Source organism: Tachyglossus aculeatus, chromosome X2 (assembly GCF_015852505.1).
Source record: "Tachyglossus aculeatus isolate mTacAcu1 chromosome X2, mTacAcu1.pri, whole genome shotgun sequence".
Classification (NCBI taxonomy): domain Eukaryota; kingdom Metazoa; phylum Chordata; class Mammalia; order Monotremata; family Tachyglossidae; genus Tachyglossus; species Tachyglossus aculeatus.
Window position 1 is genome coordinate 997,579 of NC_052100.1, and position 18,221 is coordinate 1,015,799.

Consider the following 18,221-nt stretch of genomic DNA (forward strand, 5'->3'; position numbering starts at 1 on the left):
GGGGGTTGGGGCTATGGCAATGGAGGAATAAGAGGGGAAGGGGTGGGGGCTGTCATCCGCTCAGCCGGCGGGCCGCTCGCCATCTCCTCTTCCGTCCACCTGTGGCTCCGGGCTGGGGGGACCGGAGATGGAGAGGACTCCGGCCCCTCCGTGCTCCACGGCGGTGGTGCCAGCCGGTCAGCGAGACCGGGCTGGTGCTGAGGTCATCCCGGGTCCTCCCGCAGCAGGAAGACTGAGGACCAGGCCTTCAGCCCGTTCTCCTGTCCACCCAGGCCTCTGAGGGGTTGACCTGATGAGCTGGGGTGGCCTAGGGCGCTGGGAAAAGAGGGTGCTGCCACGCCACCGCTGCTTGGCAGGGAGTGAGGGGCAAACAAACAAACGGTTGAGCGGGTGGGCCCTGCGGCGGCTGCCTAGAGAGGCTCCGTGGCGGGGGCCCTTCAGGAGCTGGTCTGAGGCCGGGCGGGAGGCTCATCGCTGCCCGGGCCCCTCCGGAAACACTAAGTGTTATACATGTTTACACCCTGGGGTCCACTGAGGAGCCCGGGGCCTGGTTGGAGCAGAGTGGGAGGGAAGGGCCTGGGGCCTAGATGCTGGGGAGGGTCCCGGGGTCTGCACCAGCCTCTGGGAGGGGCGAGAGGACGAGGGCGGCACCCCGTCCCCATTCCCCTCCTTCCCACCGAAGATCCCAGCTGCCCCCCGGCTCCAGCAGCTGGGCGCCCCGGGGCCTGGGCTTGGAGGGACCCCCGCAGCGGGAGGAAGCAGCCCCCGGAGTCGGTGGGAGGGTTTGACGGGAAAGCGGCCCCCGTCCAGGGTTGACCCTCCCTTAGCTGGCCGGCTCCGGCCGGGCACTTCTGGTCCTGGGCCAGGGGGAGGGGGCGGCCCAACTTACCCCCCGAGCCGAAGGACGAACAAGCAGATGGGCCCCGGTTTTGCCTGGACAGAGGTCAGCCTTGTCCATCTGCCCGTCTGGGGTGTGTCTGCTTGTCTGTCCATCCTCCTCCCCCCACCCCCGCCTGTCCCACTCTGGGGGAGGGTGGGTGTCCTGGAATGGTAACACTGAGGGACCCGCGGGCGACCGATTCCACGTTCACCGGCCTCTCCCGTCCGGGCTGGGGTGGTTCCTTCCCTTTGCCAGACGGCTGCTTCCCACCTGTCCATGCCCACCCCCCTCCCCGGCCCTGCCCGATTGACAATGGGGGAGCTGTCCTGACCCCCTCGCCCCACGCATCCATACCCAAAGCCTGGCAGGTGACTTCAGGGAGCGATGGCGGGGGCCAAGAGACCAGAATCTGGGAGGCCTGAGGGGGCCGTGCCCAGTGGAGGGAGCGTCCATCCTCTGGGGAGACCTGGGCATCGGCATGGTGGGGCTCAGAGTGCTTGTCTGTGTGTGTGTGTGTCCCTCCTCCCCTCGGCCCGCGACGGACAAGGGGGTAGCAGTCCCCGAACGGTCAACTCACCGGCACCTCTGAGCGGTCGGTCGTCGGGCCGTGACTCCCGGTCCCCAGTGCACTGTTGTCCACGTGGCGTGTAATAAACGTGCCCCAAAAGAGGGCTTTGATGTGTCTCCGCCGGGTCTGGAACGTGTGCTTCTCTCCACCCCTGCCAAGGCCGTCGGGGCAGGCCCCCACCCCTTTTCTCAGTCCGCAGGGTGCTTCCTTCTCCTTCGTGCCAGTCAATCAATCAGTCATATTTATTGAGCGCTTACTGTGTGCACAGCACTGTACAAGCTGGCAACATATAGAGACAGTCCCTACCCAACAGTGGGCTCACAGTCTAGAAGGGGGAGACAGAACAAAACCAAACATACCAACAAAATAAAATAAATAGATAGGTACAAGTCAAATAAATAGAGTAATAAATATGTACAAACATATATACAGGTGCTGTGGGGAAGGGAAGGAGGCAAGATGCGGGGGATGGAGAGGGGGACCAAGGGAAGATGGTATTTGTTAATAATAATGGCATTTGTTAAGCGCAAGCAGCATGACATAGTGGATAGAGCACGGGCCTGCAAATCAGAAGGTTCTAAGTGCTCAATAAATAACGATTGATTGATCTGCCACTAATTTTTTTTTATCGATGGCATCTGTTAAGCGCTTACTCTGTGCAAAGCACTGTTCTAGCACTTGTCTGCTGGGTGACCTTGGACAAGTCACTTTACTACGCTGGAAAGAAGCAGCCGTTAATTGTTACTGTGCTAAGCGCTTCCTCTGTGCCAGGCACCGTTCTAAGCACTGGGGTGGTTGCAGGCACACTGGGTTGGACACGGTTCCTGTCCTACATAGGGCTCACTTTACAGATGAGGTAACTGAGGCTCAGAGAAGTTAACAGTAATGATGGTATTTAAGTGCTTACTATGTGCCAAGCACTGTTCTAGGCACTGGGGTGGATACAAGGTAATCAGGTCATCCCATGTGGGGCTCACATTCTTAGAATTACAGCACATTCTTAGAATTACAGATGAGGTCACTGAGGCACAGGGAAGTGAAGTGACTTACCCAAAGTCACACAGCTGATAAGTGGCGGAGCCGGGATAAGTGACTTACCCAAGGTCACACGGCAGACAAGTGGAGGAGCTGGGATTAGAACCCAGGCCCTTCTGATTCCCAGGCCGGGGATCCATCCACTAGGCCACACTGCTTCTCTTATGTATATATGGTTGTACATATTTATTACTCTATTTATTTATTTATTTTACTTGTACATATCTATCCTATTTATTTTATTTTGTTGGTGTGTTTGGTTTTGTTCTCTGTCTCCCCCTTTTAGACTGTGAGCCCACTGTTGGGTAGGGACTGTCTCTATGTGTTGCCAATTTGGACTTCCCAAGGGCTTAGTACAGTGCTCTGCACATAGTAAGCGCTCAATAAATACGATTGATGATGATGATGATGATGATGCAGCTAAATTCAGAGCCACTTGGCGTTGAGCCGGCCAGGGGCCAGCAGTTTGCTGGTCCTCCCCTCTGGACACCGTGCCCTGTCCCCACTTCCCCCCACAGATCTTTCTCTGCCCCGTCCCCAGCCCCAAGTCAGGTCCAGCTGCCCCACCCCCGGACGCTGGGAGGGAGGGGGCGTCCAGTTGGGGTGCTGATGTGGCCCAGGGCAAGCTTGTCCAGTGACAGCCCCTCTGCGGGATATAATAATAATGACGGCATTTATTAAGCGCTTACTATGTGCAAAGCACTGTTCTAAGCGCTGGGGAGGTTACAAGGTGATCAGGTTGCCCCACAGCGGGTTCACAGTCTTAATCCCCATTTTACAGATGAGCGAACTGAGGCCCAGAGAAGTGAAGTGACTTGCCCAAAGTCACCCAGCTGACAATTGGCGGAGCCGGGATTCGAACCCATGACCTCCGACTCCAAAGCCCCTGCTCTTTTCCACTGAGCCAGGCTGCTTCTCTATGGCCACGGATCCCCCAGGAGCCCCTTCCCAGCCAGTGAGCCAGCCCCTCTTCCCCGAGCCCCGTGCCGCCTCAGCCGGTTGAGCGCTAGGAAAACTCCATCAGTCCTACTTATTGAGCGCTTACTGTGTGCAGAGCACTGTACTAAGCGCTTAGGAGAGTACAGTAGAGCAGAGTTGGTAGACGCGTTCCTGGCCCACAACAAGCTTACGGTCTAAAGACGAGCTTACGGTCTAAAAGACCAGGCTCCCCTGATTTTCCCATCACTATTGAGCGCTTACTGTGTGCAGAGCACTGTACTAAGCGCCTAGGAGAGTACAGTAGAGCAGAGTTGGTAGACGCGTTCCTGGCCCACAACAAGCTTACGGTCTAAAGACGAGCTTACGGTCTAAAAGACCAGGCTCCCCTGATTTTCCCATCACTATTGAGTGCTTACTGTGTGCAGAGCACTGTACTAAGCGCTTAGGAGAGTACAGTAGAGCAGAGTTGGTAGACGCGTTCCTGGCCCACAACAAGCTTATGGTCTAAAGACGAGCTTACGGTCTAAAAGACCAGGCTCCCCTGATTTTCCCATCACTGTAGACGGCACCACCAGCCTGCCTGTCTCACAAGCCCATAATCTTGGTATTATCCTTGACTCCTCTCTCTCGTTCCACGCACACATTCAATCTTACTAAATCCTGTCGGTTCAACCTTCACAACAGTGCTAAAATCCACCCTTTCCTTTCCATCCAAACTTACCGTGTTAAACCAAACACTTATCCTAAGCCGCCTCTGTCAACCTCCTTGCTGACCTCCCTGCCTCTTGTCTCTCCCCGCTCTAGTCCATACTTCATTCTGCTGCCCAGAATATTTTTCTGCAAAAAGCGTTCAGTCCCTATTTCCCCGCTCCTCAAAAACCTCCAGTTTTTTCCCAACCACCTTCGCGGCAAACAGAAACTCCTCACCATTAGCTTAAAAATCAATCAATCGTATTTATTGAGCACTTACTGTGTGCAGAGCACTGTACTAAGCGCTTGGGAAGTACAAGCTGGCAACATATAGAGACAGTCCCTACCCAACAGTGGGCTCACAGTCTAGAAGGGGGAGACAGAGAACAAAACCAAACATACTAACAGAATAAAATAGATAGGTACAAATAAATAAATAGAGCAATAAATATGTACAAACATATATACATATATATATACATATATGTTGGCAACTTGTCCTTCCCAAGCGCCTAGTACAGTGCTCTGCACACAGTAAGCGCTCAAAACAACGCTCAATCACCTTGTCCTCTCTTACCTCACCTGACTGCTGTGCTACTACAACCCAAACCGTACACCACACACCTCTTAATCATCATCATCATCAATCGTATTTATTGAGCGCTTACTATGTGGAGAGCACTGTACTAAGCGCTTGGGAAGTACAAGCTGGCAACATCTAGAGACAGTCCCTACCCAACAGTGGGCTCACAGTCTAAAAGGGGGAGACAAAGAACAAAACCAAACATACTAACAAAATAAAATAAATAGAATAGATAGGTACAAATAAATAGAGCAATAAATATGTACAAACATGTATACATATATATATATATATGCATATATGTTGGCAACTTGTCCTTCCCAAGTGCCTAGTACAGTGCTCTGCACACAGTAAGCGCTGAAAAAAACACTCAATCACCTTGTCCTCTCTTACCTCACCTCACTGCTGTGCTACTACAACCCAAACCGTACACCGCACACCTCTTAATCATCATCATCATCAATCGTATTTATTGAGCGCTTACTGTGTGCAGAGCACTGTACTAAGCGCTTGGGAAGTACAAGCTGGCAACATATAGAGACAGTCCCTACCCAACAGTGGGCTCACAGTCTAAAAGGGGGAGACAGAGAACAAAACCAAACATACTAACAGAATAAAATAAATAGAATAGATAGGTACAAATAGAGTAATAAATATGTACAAACACATATGCATATATATATATATACATATATGTTGGCAACTTGTCCTTCCCAAGCACCTAATACAGTGTTCTGCACACAGTAAGTGCTCAAAAAAACACTCAATCACCTTGTCCTCTCTTACCTCACCTCACTGCTGTGCTACTACAACCCAAACCGTACACCGCACACCTCTTAATCATCATCATCATCAATCGTATTTATTGAGCGCTTACTGTGTGCAGAGCACTGTACTAAGCGCTTGGGAAGTACAAGCTGGCAACATATAGAGAGTCCCTACCCAACAGTGGGCTCGCAGTCTAAAAGGGGGAGACAGAGGACAAAACCAAACATACTAACAAAATAAAATAAATAGAACAGATATGAACAAGTAAAATAGAGTAATAAATAAATAAATACAAGATAATCAGGTTGGACACAGTCACTGTCCCACATGGGACTCACGGTCATAATCCCCATTTTATAAATAAGGTAGCTGAGGCACAAATAATTTAAGTGACTTACCCCAGGTCGCACAGCAGACAAGGGGCCGAGCTGGGATTAGAACCCAAGTCCTTCTGAGTTCCAGGCCTGGGCTCTACCCGCTAAGGCCCCACTGCTTCTCATCTGCTTGATTGAGAGGAGGAGGGGAATGGGGATACTGAGGCACAGGGAGGAGCTGAAATTCCTTCCAGCCCGTAGGGCTCAGGCAAGAGCAAATTCCTGCCTCTCAGCCCCTAGGAGCTCGTGGTCCACGGTGGGTTACAGAGGGGGCACGAGCACTTGCAATCATTATAAATAATAATGATGGTATTTGTTAAGTGCTTACTATGTGCCAAGCAGTGTACTAAGCGCTGGGCTGGATACAAGCAAATCAGGTTGGACACAATCCCCGTACCACAAGGGGCTCACGGTCAATCCCCATTATCCAGATGAGGTAACTGAGGTCCAGAGTAGTGACGTTGCTTGCCCAAGGCCACAAAGCGTGGCTCAGTGGAAAGAGCACGGGATTTGGAGTCCGGGGTCATGGGTTCGAATCCCAGCTCAGCCAATTGTCATCTGTGTGACTTTGGGCAAGTCACTTCACTTCTCTGGGCCTCAGTTCCCTCATCTGTAAAATGGGGATGAAGACTGTGAGCCCCCCCGTGGGACAACCTGATCACCTTGTAACCTCCCCAGTGCTTAGAACAGTGCTTGGCACATAGTAAGCGCTTAACAAATACCAACATTGTTATTATTCTTCTTCTCTGGGCCTCAGTTCCCTCATCTATAAAATGGGGATGAAGACTGTGAGCCCCCCGTGGGACAACCTGATCACCTTGTAACCTCCCCAACGCTTAGAACAGTGCTTGGCACATAGTAAGCGCTTAACAAATACCAACATTATTATCATTACTATTTTCTGGGCCTCAGTTCCCTCATCTGTAAAATGGGGATGAAGACTGTGAGGCCCCCCGTGGGACAACCTGATCACCTTGTAACCTCCCCAGCGCTTAGAACAGTGCTTGGCACATAGTAAGCGCTTAACAAATACCAACATTATTATTATTATTATTCTCTGGGCCTTAGTAAGCGCTTAACAAGTACCAACATTATTATTATTATTCTTCTCTTGGCCTCAGTTCCCTCATCTATAAAATGGGGATGAAGACTGTGAGCCCCCACCGTGGGACAACCTGATCACCTTGTCACCTCCCCAGCGCTTAGAACAGTGCTTGGCACATAGTAAGCGCTTAACAAATACCAACATTGTTCTTATTACTATTCTCTGGGCCTCAGTTCCCTCATCTGTAAAATGGGGATGAAGACTGTGAGCCCCTCCCCGTGGGACAACCTGATCACCTTGTAACCTCCCCAGCGCTTAGAACAGTGCTTGGCACATAGTAAATGCTTAACAAATACCAACATCATTATTATTATTCCCTGGGCCTCAGTTCCCTCATCTGTAAAATGGGGATGAAGACTGTGAGCCCCCCTGTGGGACAACCTGATCACCTTGTAACCTCCTAAGCGCTTAGGACAGTGCTTGGCACATAGTAAGCGCTTAACAAATACCAACATTGTTATTATTACTATTCTCTGGGCCTCAGTTCCCTCATCTGTAAAATGGGGATGAAGACTGTGAGCCCCCTGTGGGACAACCTGATCACCTTGTAACCTCCCCAGCGCTTAGAACAGTGCTTGGCACATAGTAAGCGCTTAACAAGTACCAACATTATTATTATTATTATTCTCTGGGCCTTAGTAAGCGCTTAACAAGTACCAACATTATTATTATTATTATTCTCTGGGCCTCAGTTCCCTCATCTGTAAAATGGGGATGAAGACTGTGAGCCCCCCCGTGGGACAACCCGATCACGTTGTAACCTCCTCAGCGCTTAGGACAGTGCTTGGCACATAGTAAGCGCTTAACAAGTACCAACATTATTATTACTATTATTCTCTGGGCCTTAGCAAGCGCTTAACAAGTACCGACATTATTATTATTATTATTCTCTGGGCCTCAGTTCCCTCATCTATAAAATGGGGATGAAGACTGTGAGCCCCCCCCCGTGGGACAACCTGATCACCTTGTAACCTCCCCAGCGCTTAGAACAGTGCTTGGCACATAGTAAGCGCTTAACAAATACCAACATTGTTATTATTACTATTCTCTGGGCCTCAGTTCCCTCATCTATAAAATGGGGATGAAGACTGTGAGCACCCCCCCGTGGGACAACCTGATCACCTTGTAACCTCCCCAGCGCTTAGAACAGTGCTTGGCACATAGTAAGCGCTTAACAAATACCAACATTGTTATTATTACTATTCTCTGGGCCTCAGTTCCCTCATCTATAAAATGGGGATGAAGACTGTGAGCACCCCCCCCCGTGGGACAACCTGATCACCTCGTAACCTCCCTAGCGCTTAGAATAGTGCTTGGCACATAGTAAGCACCTAACAAATACCAACATTATTATTATTATTATTCTCTGGGCCTTAGTAAGCGCTTAACAAGTACCAACATTGTTATTATTACTATTCTCTGGGCCTCAGTTCCCTCATCTGTAAAATGGGGATGAAGACTGGGAGCCCCCCTGTGGGACAACCTGATCACCTTGTAACCTCCTCAGCGCTTAGGACAGTGCTTGGCACATAGTAAGCGCTTAACAAGTACCAACATTATTATTATTATTATTCTCTGGGCCTCAGTTCCCTCATCTATAAAATGGGGATGAAGACTGTCAGCCCCCCCCGTGGGACAACCTGGTCACCTTGTAACCTCCCCAGCGCTTAGGACAGTGCTTGGCACATAGTAAGCGCTTAAGAAACGCCATTATTATTATTATAATTGGGGGCTAGTTGTGATGGGAGGGCCTGAGGAGGCCATGCCCTCCTCCTGAGGAGAGGAGCGGGAAGGGCACCGGAAGTGAAGGGTCGGAGGCCGCGTCTTCTCGCGAGACTTGGGGCGCATATGACGGACGGGGAGCGGAAGTCCCGCCTCTTTTCCTCGGCGGGGCTCGAGCTGGGGCGTCGGGCGCCATGAAGGTAGGGCCCGTTGGAGGGGGCATGGCGGGCATCGGGGCGGCTGGACGGGCCGGCCGAGGGGGCCGCCCCGAAATAGTCCGGCCGCCGGCTCGGCCGGGCCCCGGCGCCGGCGGGGGGGCGGGCAGCGGGCCGCCGGGGCGTCCCAGCGGGGCGGATGGCGGCGGATGACCGCGGCCGGGACGTCTCCTCCCCCGGGTGTCCTCCATCGCCATCCCTTCCCCCGCCAGCTGAACATCTCCTTCCCGGCCACGGGCTGCCAGAAGCTCATCGAGGTGGACGATGAGCGGAAGCTGCGCACCTTCTACGAGAAGCGGATGGCCACCGAGGTCCCCGCCGACTCCCTGGGCGAGGAGTGGAAGGTAGCCGCCACGGCTTTCCAACCCCCTCAGTAATCATCATCATCATCATCATCATAACGTTGGGAATGTGTTAAGCGCTTACTAGGTGCCAAGCTAAGCGCTGGCGTAGATGCAAGGTGATCAGGTTGTCCCACACAGTCTTCATCCCCATTTTGCAGGTGGGGGAACTGAGGCCCAGAGAAGTGACATAATAACAGTGATGGCATTTGTTAAGCGCTTACAATGGGCAGCGCGCTGGGGGAGATACAAAGTAGTCAGGGTGTCCCACATAGGGCTCACAGTCTTCATCCCCATTTTGCAGATGAGGGAACTGAGGCCCACAGGAGTGACATAATAATAATGATGGTATTTGTTAAGCGCTTACAATGGGCAACGCGCTGGGGGAGGTACAAGGTGATCAGGCTGTCCCATGTAGGGCGGACAGTCTTTATCCCCATTTTGCAGATGAGGGAACTGAGGCCCAGAGAAGTGACATCATAATAATGATGGCATTTGTTAAGCGCTTACAGTGGGCAACGCGCTGGGGGAGATACAAGGTGATCAGGCTGTCCCATGTAGGGTGGACAGTCTTCATCCCCATTTTGCAGATGAGGGAACTGAGGCCCAGAGAAGCGATAATAATAGTGATGGCATCTGTTAAGCGCTTACAATGGGCAATGCGCTGGGGGAGATACAAGGTGATCAGGTTGTCCCATGTAGGGCGGACAGTCTTCATCCCCGTTTTGCAGATGAGGGAACTGAGGCACAGAGAAGTGACATAATAATAATGGTGGCATTTGTTAAGCGCTTACAATGGGCAGCACGCTGGGGGAGATACAAGGTGATCAGGTTGTCCCACGTAGGGCTGACAGTCTTCATCCCCGTTTTGCAGATGAGGGAACTGAGGCACAGAGAAGTGACATAATAATAATGATGGCATTTGTTAAGCGCTTACAATGGGCAGCACGCTGGGGGAGATACAAGGTGATCAGGTTGTCCCATGTAGGGCGGACAGTCTTCATCCCCGTTTTGCAGATGAGGGAACTGAGGCCCAGAGAAGTGACATAATAATAATGATGGCATATCGATCAATCGTATTTATTGAGCGCTTACTGTGTGCAGAGCACTGTAGTAAGCGCTTGGGAAGTACAAGTTGGCAACATCTAGAGACAGTCCCTACCCAACAGTGGGTTAAGCGCTTACAGTGTGCAACGCGCTGGGGGAGGTACAAAGTGGTCAGGGTGTCCCACGTAGGGCTGACAGTCTTCACCCCCATTTCGCAGATGAGGGAACTGAGGCCCAGAGAAGTGACATCATAATATTGATGGCATATGTTAAACGCTTACAGTGTGCAACGCGCTGGGGGAGGTACAAAGTGGTCAGGTTGTCCCACGTGGGGCTGACAGCCTTCATCCCCATTTTACGGATGAGGGAACTGAGGCATGGAGAAGTTAATGACATAATGATAATGATGGCATTTATTAAGCGCTTACAGTGTGCAATGCGCTGGGGGAGATACAAAGTGGTCAGGCTGTCCCACGTAGGGCTGACAGTCTTCATCCCCATTTTGCAGATGAGGGAACCGAGGCACAGAGAAGTTAAGTGACATAATAATAATGATGGCATTTGTTAAGCACTTACAATGTGCAAAGCACTGTTCTAAGCGCTGGAGGATACAAGGTGATCAGGTTGTCCCATGTGGGGCTCACAGTCTTCATCCCCCATTTGAGGATGAGGGAACCGAGGCACAGAGAAGTTAAGTGACTCATAATAATAATGATGACATTTGCTAAGCGCTTAAAATGTGCCAAGTGCTGGGGGGTTATAAGGTTGTCCCACGTGGGGCTCACAGTCTTCATCCCCATTTGACAGATGAGGTAGCCGAGGCTCAGAGAAGTTAAGTGACTTGCCCGCGTTCACACAGCTGACGAGTTGCAGAGCAGGATTAGAATCCATGACCCCTGACTCCCAAGCCCATGCTGTTTCCACCAAGCCACGCTACCCTTAGTACAGCGCCCTGCACACAGTAAGCGCCCAATAAATACGATTGAATGAGTGAGCGGGACGGGGGCGGCCCCAGCTGGGAGCGCGCATCCCAACCCCCACGCTTGTCTGTCCGTTGGTGTCTGTCCGTTCCCGTCTCCCCCCGGGGCCCAGGGCTACGTGGTCCGCATCAGTGGCGGCAACGACAAGCAGGGCTTCCCCATGAAGCAAGGGGTCCTCACCCACGGCCGCGTCCGCCTGCTGCTCAGCAAGGGCCACTCTTGCTACCGCCCGCGGAGGACCGGCGAGCGGAAGCGCAAGTCCGTGCGGGGCTGCATTGTGGACGCCAACCTGAGCGTGCTCAACTTGGTCATCGTGAAGAAAGGTGGGACCCCTCCCCACCCATTGCCCCCTTGCCCCGCTCACCTGTTGGCAGGCATGCCTGCTGGCTCACGGGAGCTGCACTGATGTTGCCCGAGGATCTGGGGAGGACTCCCGCCATCCTCGTACCTCCGAAGCCCGTGGGGATGGTGGTCGGAGCAGCAGTCGGGCTGACACTCAAGATATTTGATAGTTCAGTAACGCTTAGAGGCAGAAATGCCACCCCTGCACCCCGCCCCATGCTGTGCCCACGTGTGCAGTCCACGTTGGAAGATCTTGCCCTAATTCTGCCACTGTGACGCTTGTCCAAACCACTCACAGCTCCCACCACCCATCCATGCCTGCCGTTGACCTGGTTACATCGGGACTTGGGTGATGAGTGATTTTTACTCTTACCGAAGCAAAAACCAGAGTCAGATGGGGGAAAAGCCCCTGCCCCACACAAGACGCACATTCCGAGCTTTTATCCCCATCGCATGGAGAGGTTAAGTGACTTAGCCAAGGTCACAAAGGAGGCCAGGGTCTAAAACGCCCATTCCTATGATCTTTCCACTAGGTCATTCTGCCATGTCCCCATCTAGTCCCACGTTTTTTGAGTAGCAGCTCCTTGCAGATAAGGGCTACGTCTCATGCCCTTGACATTTCCGTCCAAGCGTTCAGTACAGTGCGTTCCTCCTGTGGGGTGCCTTTCTGTCACTGGGAATCAATCAATCATATTTATTGAGCACTGTGTGCAAAGCACTGTACTAAGCGCTTGGGAAGTGCAAGTCGGCAACACAGAGACAGTCCCTACCCAACAGCGGGCTCACAGTCTAGAAAGCAACATGGCCTAGTAGAAAGAGTACGGGCCTGGAGGTTCAAAACCTGCCTCTTCCACTTGTCTGCTGTGACCTGGGGCATGTCACCTGGCTTTTTTGTACCTCAGTTGTCTTCTCTTAAAATGCAAATAAAATGCCCGTTCTTCCTCACTCGGATTATGAGCCCCATGGGGGACGGAGTCTAACGCTATTGAATCCACCCCAATGCTTAGTGTAGGGTTTGGCCCCACATAAACTCTGTTTTCCTTTGATTTAGACCCATGTGGGACAGGGACTGGCCCGCCCTATCTCACATCTACCCTGTCAATCAGTACAGCACTAACAGACAGCACCACTGGTCATTCTCCCTTGACCCTTGGGTCCCCAAGTACTTGGGGTGAGGCCGCGGAGGTTCAGGGCCGCCCATCCGGACACGTGGGTGCCGCTGTCCTGGGCGGACGCTGACTGCCGACCCTCCCCTCAATGGTCCCCGCAGGGGAGAAAGACATTCCCGGACTGACCGACACCACGGTGCCCCGCCGGCTGGGGCCCAAGAGGGCCAGCCGCATCCGCAAGCTCTTCAACTTGTCCAAGGAAGATGACGTGCGGCAATACGTGGTGCGCAAGCCCCTCAACAAGGAAGGTAGGCTGAGGGCTCCCGGGTGGCAGGGGATGGGTGGGGGCGCCTCGACCCCGGGGGCCGGCTGACCGGCCTGTCCCTCGGTCCGTGCCGCAGGCAAGAAGCCGAGGACGAAGGCCCCGAAGATCCAGCGGCTAGTGACGCCACGCGTGCTGCAGCACAAGCGCAGACGCATCGCCCTCAAGAAGCAGCGGACGCAGAAGAACAAGGAGGCGGCTGCCGAATACGCCAAGCTCCTGGCCAAGCGGATGAAGGTGGGTCCGGGGGCTGGGGGTGCTGGAGTGGCCCGAGGGTGGGGGAGGACCCGAGGCCCTAGCCGGGTCCGTGACCACCGTCTCTTGCTTCTCCAGGAGGCCAAAGAGAAGCGGCAGGAACAGATCGCCAAGAGGCGCCGGCTGTCCTCGCTCCGGGCATCCACTTCCAAGTCCGAGTCGAGCCAGAAGTGAGCGTCCGGCCTCCTCCGTGGGTCACAAATAAACAGTTTGATGTTCCTTGGTGGTCTCTGGTTCTTCAGTCCGGGGGCGGCCCACGAGTAGAGTTGGCTTGGAGCTCGGCAGGCCCGCTCCCCCACCTATGGCTGTGCTCGCTCACCCACGCTGGGAGCGGCTCAGTTTAAAGGCTCACCTGCAGAAGGGTGTCCTGGGGATGACCTGCTTAAGTTGGCCCTACTCCCGTGCTTAGCTGGGGCCTTCTCATCTGCTGATCGTCACCCTGGATTCAAGGGGATTGGGCCCGGTTTCCCTGAAAATAAAAGACCCACAGAGGCCCCACAGCCAGAGCCGGACTCGAGGGCCCTTCCTCTGCCTACTCAGCCTTGTGGGAAGGGGAGGCTGGTGGCTTTGGCCTCAAGTACAAAAGTTCGGAGGGGTGGGGCTAGGGTGGGGAAGATGGATTTGGTTTTAGGCATGGTGAATTGGGGGGATTTGGGTGAGGCACTAAGGAACAGCTCCAGGAGCCAAGTGAGCACTGTATGGAACTTGTGCTTACCGTATTTGGATTGTTTCAAAGTTCCTGCAGTGCAGGGATCATATATACCCAACTCTCCCAAGGGCTTAGTGCAGTGCACTTGAACGTTTAATACATACCACTGCTTGATGAAGAGGAAGGGTCAGAGGTAGGAAAACCGAGAGCGCAGTCTGAGAAGACCCGAGAGCACTTTATGCTGCAAGACCTAGTGGAAAGAACCTGGGCCTGGACGTTGGAGGACCTGCTGTCCTAACCTCGTCTACGGTTTCTCCTTCGGCAAGTCACTTATAACTTCCCCGTGCCCCAGTCTCCCCCGTGAAGTAGTGATTTAATACCTATTCTCCCTCGCACTGTGAGCCCCATGTAGGACAGGAAGTGTCCCACCCAATTGTTGCATCTACCCTGGTACTTAGTACAGTGCGTGGCACATGGCCAGTGCTTAAATGCCACAACTTAAAGCACTTCTGATTGATCAAATGTGCTATCAGCCCCCGTGGGGCCCCTGCCTATGTGTGCACACGGCAGGAGCTGTGCGGTACTGGCACTGGTCAGATGGGTGTCCATTCTTCCCTACCCGGGGTCGGAGGGTGTCTACTATTTTAAAAGTACCTACTGAGCACCACCTTATCTTGAGCAGGGCTCTGCACTAAGCTTGAGGAAGGAAGCAGCGTAGAGTTGGTAGACTTGACTCCTGTCCACGAGCACCCTGCAGTCTAGAGGGGAAGACAGATTAAAGTTACACATGGAAGGCGCTGCACACTAAGCACTCATTAAATGTCACTGATTAAAAAATGTGCTGCGATGGATGCCCAAGCGCTGAAGTGGCACTGCGGGGTGGGGTGATGAGCAGTTATACGTATATACAATTCAGATGGCACTTCCAACTTGTAAGGTGTCACACGCCTTGGCTAAGCCCTGTCCGCTCTTCTGCTTCCCCAAACACGGATGTCCACATGCGTGCACAGTACCCCTTCCCTGCATGAGGCTCAATCATTTTTCATGAGAATTTTAGAGACCGATTGTGGAGAGGTGGTTGGGATGTGTTCCTCTCCAAAGGCACCTTTGGACAGAGGAGGTCCGGTGGGTTTGTCCCTCAAGTGCAAAAGCCACCGGAGATACCCCGTCCGTCCCCGCTGGTCAGTCCGGAGTTGGGAAGCTGGCCAACAGGCAGAATACTAGTCGCTCTTAACCTGAGGCTTTCAGAAATCTGGATAAGTGAAAATATACGGTTGCCAAGCACTGTTCTAAGCATTAGGGTGACGATGAGACGAACAGGTTGCACACAGTCCCTGTCCCCCTGCACTACAGTAAGTGTTTTATTAAATAATACTAAAGCTCCGAGAGGGTATGTCATCTAAGTAGGATGGAGAACAGGTATTGAATCACCTATTATCCCAATGAGGAGCCCAAGGAAGTTGTGACTTGCCCAAGGTTACACAGCAGACAGAGAAGCAGAATGGCCTAACGGATAAAACTGGCCTGGGAGTCAGGACCTGGGTTCGAATTCTGCCTCCTTCAGGACTTTGGGTTCCTCATCTGTAAAAGGGGGATTAAGATTGTGAACCCCATGTGGGCCTTGGACAGTGTCCAAAATTGTACCTTCCCCAGTGCTTAGAATAGTGTCTGGCACAGAAATACCACTGAAAAAAAGAGGTGGTGGACCAGGGGAAAAAGCCAGCCGCTTTGCCACGGAGGGGAAGAATCAAGCAGGAAACTGCAGAAACAGCTGAACAAATAAGCGGCATGTGCACACTTTGAAGCACTCATGTTACACTGAATTTTGTCTTAGGTTCCCCAGGGGCAGAGGTGACGGTAACAGTGAGCACTGATTCTCCCGAGTGCTCACTTCTTCCCCCTGGGTAGTTGGGAAGACCTAAAATGGTTTGGAAAAATACTGGCAAAAAGGGTTTTTTCAGGTGCAGGCCCCGGGGGCTACCCCTCAGGGATATGCAAGGGGTGGGCAGGGCTTAGCCAGGAGCCGTGGGGCCACTGACCTAAAACCCAGCATAGCCTCTGCTGGAGACAGCACTATTGGCTCATGACGAAAGGGGATTTGTCCCCAAAGAGAAGTGGTGCGGCGTAGTGGATAGAGCCCAGGCCTGGGAGCCAGAAGGACCTGGGTTCTAATTCCGATTCCGCCGCTCGTCTGCTGTGTGACTTCTGGACAAATCACTTCTCTGCTTCAGTTCCCTCATCTGTACCACGGGGATTAAGACGTGGAGCTTTGTGTGAGACGAGGACCGTGCCCAACCTGATTAATTTGTATCTATCCCAGTGCTTAGTGCAGTGCCTGACATACAGTAAGCACTTAAATACCATAAAAAGAAAATGAAAAGAGATTCTGTGGAAGGCCTCTGGAGAGATGCCTGCTTGCTCTCCCCACACTCACCAGGTCTGCTGCCTGTCCGGTTTATTGCTGACCCAGGGGGTGGGGGGAAGGTCCTGCAGTCCCCTGAGAGAAAAAGAGCAGAGCCCTCTCATCCGCTTCCAGGGAAGACCGAGGCCTCCTTGGTCTTCCCCCATCCCAGGTCAGTTTTGACCCGGGGCCACCTCGCTGAACTGGCTGACTGGCTCCAGGCCTAGATGCCTCCCTTCCGAGGTCCAGAGGACCAGGCTGACCTTTCCCAGGCTCTGGCAGGGTCACTGCAGGTCGGAGCCCTGAAAAAGATCAAAACAACAGGGTTTCCTTCCTTTCTCCCCCATCCTGTGGAGACAGAGGGGCCTGGATAACAAGCTAGATCACCTAAATTAAATTTAACCGAGGAGGCCTCGGATTCGCAGGGTTCCCATTCCGGCTGCATTTGTGTCGCCGTTGGCATGTGGAATTATGCTGCCTTTGCTCTTTGGCTCAGCACAAAACCCTGGGTTTTTCCCTTCTCTCCAGTGTCAGCACAAACAGCTGTGCTCATGGTATTTCTCCAGGGCTCCCAAGCCCTGCTTACTGGCTCATTTCTCCCCAACCCATTCTCTCTGAAAAGCGTCCCTGCAGGGAGTGAGGACACTCCTAAGTCCTTCCACGCTTAGAACAGTGCTTGGCACATAGTAAGTGCTTAACAAATACCCTCATTATTATTACCTGACCAACTCTCCAATGTCCATACCTTCTCTGCTGCTTCCCCTACCTGAAATCGGTTGTAGTGTCTATCTCCCCTGCTGGGAGATACAGTACAAGCCTGGGAGTCAGAAGGACCTGGGTTCTAATCCTGCCTCTGTGTCTGCTGTGTGACCTTGGGCAAGTTACTGCACTTCTCTGGGCCAAGTTACCTCATCTGTAAAATGGGGATTAAGACTATGAGCCCTATGTGAGACGGCGTCCAACCTGATCGACTTGTATCTTAGTCCAGTGCTTAGAATAGTGTCTGGCACATAGTGCTTAATACCATTTAAAAAAAAAAAGAAAAAAGAGGGAGGTGGAAGGATCCCCCAACTGTCCTCCTATCTGGGCCTTTCCTGTAACTCCTGGCACACCCTCTTACCTACGTGTGGTGAAACCGGCTGTCCAAGGGACATGGGAAATACATGGGGGACAAGTTAATGGTCCCACGTTTCTACAGTAACCCCCCCCCCCCGCCCCAACCAAGTGACCACCAAGCACTCTGAAGCCCGGATCTGACCGCTTCCCCTGTCCGCACAAGTCCTCCCGGCTGTGGCGGGGGTCATCGCTGGGCTGATCTGCACGGGGAGGAGTGTCCTGATCCAGAGACTTCTGCCCCGCCAGCGGTGCGGGGAACGGCTCACCACGGAGCGCTTGGCCACCATCCTGGACTTTCTGAACCAAACCCACCCTAGCAGAGGGGTGGAGGGGCCACGGCAAAAATCTGACAGCACCCTAGTTGGTCAGGTCCGCCATCCACCCAGTCCGCACACTTCTCTAATATTAACCTTCTCCCTGTACCTTGATCTCGCCTCTGACCCCTAGCCCACCTCCTGCCTCCGGCCTGGAACGCCCTCCCTCCTCAACTCTGACAATTACTCTCCCCTACTTACGCGCCTTATCGAAAGCGCATCTCCTCCCAGACTAAGCCCTTCCTTTGTATTGTACTCTCCCAAATGCTTAGTACAATGCTCGGCACACAGTAAGCACTCAATAAATAAATAAATTGAAAGACTGAATCCAGAGATAGGACCAGCTGGGTGATGGGAGAAAATGGACAACCACTCTCATGATTAAGGACCACTCAACACCCCACTTCATCCCTGACTCCCCTACCTGGGATTCTGCTAGATTGTAAACTCCTTGAGGGGTAGGAAT

General features: G+C 52.8%; 1 protein-coding gene across 1 annotated transcript; it reads left to right on the forward strand.

Moving 5' to 3' along the window:
• Window positions 1–8,772: 8,772 nt before the first annotated feature.
• On the forward strand, window positions 8,773–13,494 carry RPS6 (ribosomal protein S6). Its single transcript, XM_038771422.1, has 6 exons — window positions 8,773–8,864; window positions 9,092–9,223; window positions 11,360–11,570; window positions 12,860–13,006; window positions 13,100–13,257; window positions 13,354–13,494. The coding sequence occupies exons 1-6, from the start codon at window positions 8,859–8,861 to the stop codon at window positions 13,447–13,449; spliced, it is 750 nt and encodes a 249-aa protein (XP_038627350.1). The 5' UTR covers window positions 8,773–8,858; the 3' UTR covers window positions 13,450–13,494.
• Window positions 13,495–18,221: the final 4,727 nt, after the last annotated feature.

What these genes read in the sequence shown, in the direction of transcription:
- RPS6 (XM_038771422.1), top strand. An exon ending in CTTGGTCATCGTGAAGAAAG is followed by an intron (nt 11,571 to 12,859) that starts GTGGGACCCCTC and finishes TGGTCCCCGCAG; the next exon opens with GGGAGAAAGACATTCCCGGA. An exon ending in TCCTGGCCAAGCGGATGAAG is followed by an intron (nt 13,258 to 13,353) that starts GTGGGTCCGGGG and finishes TTGCTTCTCCAG; the next exon opens with GAGGCCAAAGAGAAGCGGCA.